The sequence below is a fragment of the Kryptolebias marmoratus genome, linkage group LG6 (assembly GCF_001649575.2).
Source record: "Kryptolebias marmoratus isolate JLee-2015 linkage group LG6, ASM164957v2, whole genome shotgun sequence".
NCBI lineage: Eukaryota > Metazoa > Chordata > Actinopteri > Cyprinodontiformes > Rivulidae > Kryptolebias > Kryptolebias marmoratus.
Genome location: NC_051435.1, coordinates 4,334,187 through 4,343,001, shown reverse-complemented (window position 1 = coordinate 4,343,001; position 8,815 = coordinate 4,334,187). Strand labels below are relative to the sequence as shown.

General features: G+C 37.9%; 1 protein-coding gene across 1 annotated transcript in view; it reads left to right on the top strand.

The window, feature by feature from the left end:
• The first annotated feature begins 2,769 nt into the window (after nt 1–2,769).
• LOC108238518 (lactase-phlorizin hydrolase-like) overlaps nt 2,770–8,815 on the top strand; it is a 19,368-nt gene continuing 13,322 nt past the window's right edge. The window contains exons 1-8 of the mRNA XM_017420654.2: nt 2,770–3,376; nt 3,747–3,817; nt 4,693–4,770; nt 4,874–4,967; nt 5,735–5,810; nt 5,913–6,591; nt 6,693–7,341; nt 7,656–8,810. Of these exons, the coding sequence (XP_017276143.2) occupies nt 2,788–3,376; nt 3,747–3,817; nt 4,693–4,770; nt 4,874–4,967; nt 5,735–5,810; nt 5,913–6,591; nt 6,693–7,341; nt 7,656–8,810 (3,391 nt within the window). The 5' untranslated portion in view covers nt 2,770–2,787. The remainder of the gene's footprint in view (nt 3,377–3,746; nt 3,818–4,692; nt 4,771–4,873; nt 4,968–5,734; nt 5,811–5,912; nt 6,592–6,692; nt 7,342–7,655; nt 8,811–8,815) is intronic.

Below are 8,815 nucleotides of genomic sequence, written 5' to 3'. Positions count from 1 at the left end.
CATCCACCAGGTATTAAATATAGTTTGTAAGCTGGGGGAAGAGAAATAAAGTCACATGTTTATGGCAGTTCTTAACTGTTTTGAAAAGGGTCATTCTTGCAGCTTACCTGCTTGATGGTGTGGACGTCTGTGAATACACAGCTCGGTCACTGATGTACAACCTCATTGTTGTGAGATTGACAGGTAATCACATTAGTAATTTAACAAAATACTGAAGAGGGTTAATTAGTGAGCTTTAGAGGTAATTACAAGCCATTTCCTTTTCTTTGAACAAAGGTAGGCAATTAATTTTCTTCTGTTTCTAGAGTTAGCAGAACATGACTAAACTAGCTATTTTGTATTAAGGCTTTCTTTGTGATACAAACCAGTTCTGAAAACGTTGAGACGTCTGAAATGTAAAAAAACTAAAAGAATGTAATGATTTTCAAATCACAGCAAAAAGGCTTTCTCTGTAATCTGGAACACCTTGCAACAGGATTTGAAGTTGTCCACTTTGATTTCTTCGGGGGATTTCAAACGTTTTTTAAGGACTCTTGACTCATGCAAATTTGTTCTTGTTTTTAGTATTTCACTCTGCTCCAGTTGCCATTTTTCTTTTGTCCATTCATTTAATCTAAGATGTAAACTGTCAATCTGACAGCTGCTCTGGTCCAGGACCATTGTTTTTTTTTTTTTTTTTTTTTTTTTTTTTTTTTTTTTACAAAAAATGCTTAACAAAAAAGCAAAATCTTGACACAATCAGTTGTTTTTGTTTGTAGTTTATCCTTTAGATTTTAGTTTCTCTGTTCTGTATCTTTATTAAATTATTTTCATGGTATACTTTGAAGGAACATGTTAATTTGTGCATTTCTTTATTTTTGTTATTTGCTTTTTGCTTTTAGTGTTTTACCTGGTCCATGCTTCTTTTGTGTTTTCTTCTTACACCTGATTTGGTTTTTCATAATCTCCCTCAGTTTAACAAATTTTTTGCTCATTAGCTAAAAAAACACCACTAATAGAGGATGTGTTGCTTGTAAAATAGCATTCTTAATTAAAATGTCGCTGGAATTGTACTGTAACATGCAGGAAAATCAAGAAAAAAGAACATCTACTATTTATAGGATTAAAAATATGTCAAAGTACTTCAGCCTTACTCTCAACGGAACAGATATGCTCTGTCTGACTTTTAGTAGGAGTTAGAAATAGGAAAAATATGTGGAAGAATATGGAATTGTGTGAAAAGGAAAAAAAAATGCAAAGATACTTTTTTGGATTTCCTTATGAGAAACAGATAATGTTGTAAAATGTTGGTCAATCCAGCAGATGGCAGTAACACAACTACACTGAAGCCAGCTGCCATAAAACCTTTAAAGTTATTATCCTGGGCTGTTTTGGGATTTTGTTTATCCCTGAAAGTCCCTAAAGGTTCTCCTCCAATATCTGAAACCATCACATGTAGAATTAAAGGAGATTAGACCCATTTCCCCTAAAATATAATCCCAAATCCTGAGATGGTTATGGTGATTAGAAATAAACACTGTAATAATCAAACTAAAAAACAATATATATATAAGGAACTTTATATTCTATATGTTTAACAACACTGAACAAGTTTTACTTCTTCTGTACAGGAATTCAGTAATTGAGGCAGAAAAATCTAATATTATTAGGATCATTTTATTAGGAAAAAAATGATTCAGGGAGAAAAACTGAAGGACGGACACCCTGACCCGTCTATCAGACCATGTACTCGCCATTCATTTAATCTAAGATGTTAACTGTCAATCAGTTCATGCATTCTCATTCTGAGAAAGCAACAAAACATCGGAGGCCTTCTGTCGTGTTGCTTTTAGACTTTTTTTGTAGTTGCTGCTTTGATCCCTGATGCCTCAGCTAAAGTCCATTTAATCTTATCACAAACTTTAAAAAGCTCCACGGGGAGTTGTCATCGACATGTTGTAATAAAACTGATTTTAGTGTAACCTTCGGTCTTAAATGAGAAAATACTATGAATAGGTTTAAGCACATTTGACTCTGTGTACATATTTTGCATTTTTGCATGCTGAATGTTGCATCGTGACGCCTACATTCCCCAGACCCTGAGCCACATTTCTCTGGATGTTTGAATGAGATAACACGAGCTCAACCTTCAAACACAAAGACCTCTGCATTAATCAAGCGATGGTCTCTTGACATTTTGTGCTGCTGCACTCATCTACTACTTGTTCAAGCTTTGAGGAGAGTCTCTGATTGAAAGTTCACCAATTAAAACACTTTAGCACAGATTTGATTTTTAAATTAGAAGATTTTTAGCCAAATCACATCTTTAATGGTTGTCGATAGCAGGGAACATATAGCAGGGGGCAGATAATAGTTTACTACAGGGCTGTGATAGCTGTCCCTTGCTTGAAATGGCTATAAAATAACAAAAACAGCAAATGGAAAAGCATTTCTGAAAAAATAAGATGTGATTATTGAAGCTTATTTTGACACCAGAACAATTTCTTGAATTAGAAGTCAAAAATGTGTGTACTTGTTGTGTTCTTTCAATCAGTAATTGCATTTTAAAAAGCTTTAGAAACAGCAAAGACAAGATGAGTAGACTGGAATTGTGTTATCACTCTGAGTCCAGAGTCTTTCTGACCATATCACACAGCTGCAATAAAACACTGGATAGGATATCTTAATTGTGCAAAAATGCTGTAAGAGCAAAATGTTGCCCCTAAGTACCTTCACGATCAGTTGATGAAGTCAGAGTACTCTTCACAAGTGAAGATGAAAGAGTACTTGAGGGTTGTGTGTCTGTACATGTTGTGTGTGTATGGGGGTCGGAGCAGTGGGGTGAATGGACAGGAGGACTTTATGCTTCTTGCAGGACCTCTGACCAAGCAGGGGGTCAGAACCTCTGGCAGTGAGGAGAATGAAGCCTTTGACTGCAGTCATCCCATCCCGCCTGGTTCCAAACAATACTTTGAGTACCTCCAGAGCAAAGGAGTGACCCACTTCAAAGTGCCGCTGTCATGGGCTCAAATCCTTCCCACGGGGCTGCCAAGCGAGCCCCAACAGGCTGTGGTCAGGTGTTACCAGACCCTGCTGAAGCACCTGCAGGAGGTGGGCCTTCAGCCTCTCGTCATCCTTCATGGATCCACGGTTCCAGACTCTCTGAGATCCAGCTACGGAGGCTGGGAGAGCCAAGAGATGCTCGAGAGGTTTCAGCAGTATGCCGAGTTTGCCTTCATGGAGTTTGCACCATTGGCTCATTCATGGGTGACTTTTAGTGAGTTGGATGGAGTCTTAAGAGAAGTGCAGGCTGCAGATGCTCTCACTGGTCAGCAAAGTATCTCCCAGCTCAATAAGAACCTTTACCTGTTTTACCATCAAAACTTTCCTGATAAAGGTGCGTTGGCTTGAGGATTATCACAACAAGTAAATTTCTGACTAAATTATTGTTTTTTAAATTATTTTTAAAACATGTTTTTAAAGTTTTAGACCTTAAATTGCTGTGATTCACTGCCTTTTAAATACATTTTAAGTGCTTAAATAATTTTTATGGCCAGCTAATGCTAAAACACTCTTGTGATGTGATTGCACATTATCATGTTTATCTCAGTAATCAGTTCATGTGAGCTCCATAAAATAATAACTCAAGCATTTTTAAGTACAATTTTACAGAAACAACCTTATGGTGGAAAAATTAGCTTCACATTATCCTAAAAGCACACATTTTTCAGACTTTTTCAGAGTATGTTTTTGCTGCTTTTTTGCAGGGAGATATCTGTCATTTGGGTTGGAAACAAGAGATGTGGCTAAACTTTCCCATACCAAAGCTTCAGCATCTGTAAGTTGCTTCTTGTATAATTGCTATAAAAGTTCATGTATCAGTGAGAGCTGTTGAGGTCAATATGGTCACAATAATGTGAATTTATTACTTATTTTCAGCTATGTGTAGGATCATGTTGCCACAGTTTTTATCCTTGTTTAAAAAGAATTTGCTCATTTAGAAGTGTATGTGTGTTGTGAGGTTAGAAGTTCAAAAATGGTGAACACAATTGGCCCAAAATTCTTTATTTTTTCTTTAATGGACATATCCAAAATGCATTGTTCGATATATTATGCCCACAACTTTTGAATTTCTCTGTCTCATCTTATAGAGAAGAGCCTAAAAGGCAACTTAACTTTTCAAAAAGAATAAATTATTATCAAAAAATAAACTTTAAAGATGGCAAAAATACATTTTCCTACAAACATATTTGTCCATTTATATTTGTTCTTTCTTTTTTTGCTGAAGATTGCACAGAAGGATGCCTATACTGCAGTAAAACACTGAGAAAAAATTACTTTTCGCACATTAAACTGTGGAAGTGAACTTAACAGCAATATAAACAAGCAAGCCCTTGATTTCTTGATTTTTAAGTATTTCTTTAATTGTAATTCATGGGCTTTTAGTTATTTCAGCATGGATAAATACACAAACTCAGGTGGAGGGGTTTAATTCTTATTTCTTCCTGGTTTAGTATGTTTTAACAGGTTCCGATGACAAGTTTGCAAAAATAGTGCTGTTATTGAGAACAAACTCGATCTTTTACTGGAATTTACTGATTTTAAAGATGTTGATGAGTTAGAATAATACGTCTGGGTAATTTTTACTGTTTTATTTTCTCCAGGAGACATGCATGTGATAACATTTCGTGTTTTATCTCTTGCTCTGCTCAGGTGGATTTCTTGTCAGTCCACACCGAATATAACTGTGCTTCCTCAGAAGACTTCTCAAAGGAGCTGAGAAACTTACAGGTACACTAAACAATAAAAAGTGGTAAATATTTTTTAATCTGCATTGCATTTTTTTCTTAATTCCACTAAACAGCCACCATATGAACTCCTTGTTATATTGTAGACATCAAGTGGAAACTTGCCCATTTTGATTTACGAGATGAACATTCATGGCTGCTCTCACAACCAACATCAGCCTCTTGGAGATTTACTGCACAGTAAGTTTCAGTTTGGCACACAAAATATGTACTTTACTTTAACCAGAGCAAATATGTAGAAAGACAAATACATACCAAAAATGTCAAAAAGGTCAATATTTCTATATAGCATACTTTATATTTCATCTTATTCTACTTAGGCAATTGGTTGCTACATCAAACTAAACTACAAGTTGTTCCCAGAAAGGATGCTGAGAAGGATTTTTTTAATAATAAATGTGACAGTTTTTGTATTATCTTGAAATACAGTACAATGCAAAAACACTATCCAATTTTTTTTTATCAATACGACAGGACAATCTGAAATCAGAACAACTATAAAAATGAAAAGTCTGTAAAACAGTTTGTGTAAAATATTACCTGAACAAATTACTTGAAAGATCATAGTGTTCCTGAGCCACAAGGTAATTTGTTGAGTGTATGCTATATCCAGTTTTTTTATAATACAAAAACTATAAAAGGTTATGACTTTTTACACCACAGCAATCAGTGAAACTCTAATTATGAGCCAGTAAAGCATTCCATAAAAAAACTATGTGCAAGGTAGAGAAAGGCCTTAATACATATTTACAACCTGCCCTGCAGTATTTTTTTATTACTTTAAAACAGTGATATCACTCTGTTGTAAAAAGATCTGAACTATTACATGTCTTGCAGATTCTAGTTCAGAGAAATGTCTGAAAACAAGACAACTTCAAATTAGTAGATAAATTAATCTAAAAACATTAAATGAGAACATGTTATTAATTCTGTCTAAAACCTTTCAGTTATACAGAGCAGAAGCTTAAATATCCTTGGATGTGACATGAAGGGCATGCTGGACATTCAGGATGCTCCAGTTAGGTAAAGTTTTTTTATCATTATTTCTTCATAGCCTTGCATGTTTTGTAAAGGTGTTTTCATACTTATTAAACCCTTGCTTGTCCTTTTTTCCATCCTCAAAAGTCGTGATCTTTCAAATTTGATCAAAACGACAGAATTCATGAATAGTTATGAGACCATCTGGCAAACGTTTGGAGGCCAAACCAGTGCTGAACGAGATCTATTCCTCATGGAGTCATTCCCCTCTGGCTTCCAATGGGCCACTTCTACAGAGTCTTTCAAGGCTGAAGGTGGCTGGTTAGAAGGAGGGAAGGGAGAGACTATTTGGGATCGTTTTGGTCATGAAGGCCAAGCTTTGGGAAATCAGACTGCTGACCTAGCTTGTGACAGTTACAACAAGGTTGATTATGATGTCTACCTTCTGCGAGGCCTTCAAGTCAACACCTACCAGTTTTCTATCTCCTGGGCCCGTATTTTCCCCTCAGGTCACAGAGACAGCCAGTCAAAGAAAGGGGCCCTCTATTATGACAAGCTCATCAATGCTCTTATTGAATCTGGCATACAACCTGTTGCTACTCTCTACCACTGGGATCTACCCCAGGCACTCCAGGACAATGGGGGGTGGACCAATGCATCCATTGTTGAAGCTTTCAAGGACTACGCAGACTTCTGTTTCGCCAAATTTGGAGATAGGGTCAAAACCTGGAACACATTCAGTAGTCCATGGGTGGTCAGCCATGCTGGTTATGGTACTGGTGAGCACCCCCCTGGAATTAAGGACTACGTGGTTTCTTCCTATGAGGTAAAGTACTGCAGTCACTACAATAGACATGTAACAAATTTATTTATTTTTTTATTTGTAGCTCTGGAAATTTAGATTATAACTTGTTTTTACCTTCTTAGGTCACTCATAATTTGCTCAAGTCCCATGCTGAAGCCTGGCATGTTTACAATGACAAGTACAGAAAGTCACAGAGAGGAAAAGTAGGCATTGCACTGAACTCTGACTGGGCTCAGCCCATGAACCCCTCCAAACCTGAAGATGTCACAGCTGCAGATCACTACTTGCAATTTATGCTAGGCTGGTTTGCACATCCCATATTTGTAGATGGAGATTATCCCGCACTACTCAAAAATCAGGTTGAACAGAAGAGAAAAGAGTGTCCCGACTTTGTACCAGCAGTACTTCCAACCTTTACTCCTGAAGAGAGCAAGAGGATACATGGAACTTCTGACTTTTTTGGTCTGAATCATTATACTTCTCGTTTAGTAAACAGCAGTAAAGGCGGATGCAGCCCTGGTCCTGAGGGAGTGGGAGACTTTCAGGCATATGTGGACCCCTCATGGTCTACAACAGCCTCTGACTGGATCTACTCTGCACCATGGGGACTTAGAGCTCTTCTAAACTACATTGCAACAGAATACTTGAACGTTACCAAAGTGCCCATCTACATAACTGGGAATGGGATGCCAACAGAGTATAGTGGAGACGCTCTCAATGACACCAGCAGAGTAGAGTACATGAAAAGTTACATCAATGAAGCCCTAAAAGGTTTGTGTCTAATCTCTCTAATGCAGGGGTCTCCAACCCTGGTCCTCGAGGGCCACCGTCCTGCATGTTTTCCTTGTTTCTCTGCTCCAACACACCTGATTCAGTGGTTAAATCACCTCTTCTTATTCTGCAGAAGCCTGTTAATCACCCATTGATTCAAATCAGGTGTGTTGGAGCAGAGAAACAAGGAAAACATGCAGGATGGTGGCCCTCAAGGACCAGGGTTGGAGACCACTGCTCTAATGTGTGACTACATTTAAACAGAGTGAAGCCAATTCAAAATTTATTGCAATGTCTTGTGTTTCTGTTTTTAGCAATTACCCTAGATGGAGTAGATGTGCAGCGATTCACAGTGCAGTCACTCATGGATGGATTTGAGGGAAAACAAGGCTACAGTGAAAGATTTGGTCTTCACCATGTTAACTTTAAAGATGAAGGCAGACCCAGAACCCCAAAACAATCTGCATATATTTTCTCTCAGATTATTGAGCAAAATGGTTTTGTATCAAGTAAACATGTCTTCAGAGGTTTAAGAATGTCACATACTCGCCGTTCCACCGCACTCTCACCCTCCGAGGTTCCATCAAAATCGAAGGTCATCTGGGAGAAATTCTCTCAGCAGTCAAAATTTCAGAGACAAATGTATCACTATGGCACTTTCCGACACGACTTCTCCTGGGGTGTTTCATCTTCAACTTACCAGATTGAAGGTGGCTGGAATGCTGATGGAAAGGGACCAAGTGTGTGGGATAATTTCACTCAGTCTGGCAGTATTCCTGGTAATGCTAATGGAAATGTAGCATGTGACAGCTACAACAGACTTGATGAAGACCTCTACATGCTGAGAGCACTGAAAGTAAAAACTTACAGATTCTCTTTGTCCTGGTCAAGAATTTTTCCTGATGGTAGACGCACTTCCTTGAACAAGAGAGGTGTTGACTATTACAACAGACTTATTGATGGCCTCTTGGCACATAATATCACCCCAATGGTCACACTTTATCACTGGGACCTTCCTCAAGCTTTGCAAAACATTGGTTGGGAAAATGTGGAGATGATTGACATTTTTAACAACTTCTGTGACTTCTGTTATGCCACCTTTGGCAACAGAGTGAAATTCTGGATTACCTTCAATCAGCCTCAAACAATTGCATGGCTAGGATATGGACTTGGACAGATCCCACCAAATGTTAAGAATCCAGGAACTGCACCTTACAAAGTTGCACACAACCTAATAAGAGCTCACGCCAAAGCCTACCATACATATGACGACAAATATCGCAAATCCCAAGGGGGTCTAGTATCCATTGCCCTCAATGCAGATTGGGTTGAACCTACTGACGTTAATGTTCCTCGTGAAGTTGTAGCAGCTGACCGTGCCATGCAGTTTCAACTAGGTTGGTTTGCCCACCCTATTTTCAAGAATGGTGACTATCCGGAGGCAATGAAATCACAAATTAGAGTCAAAAGTGAA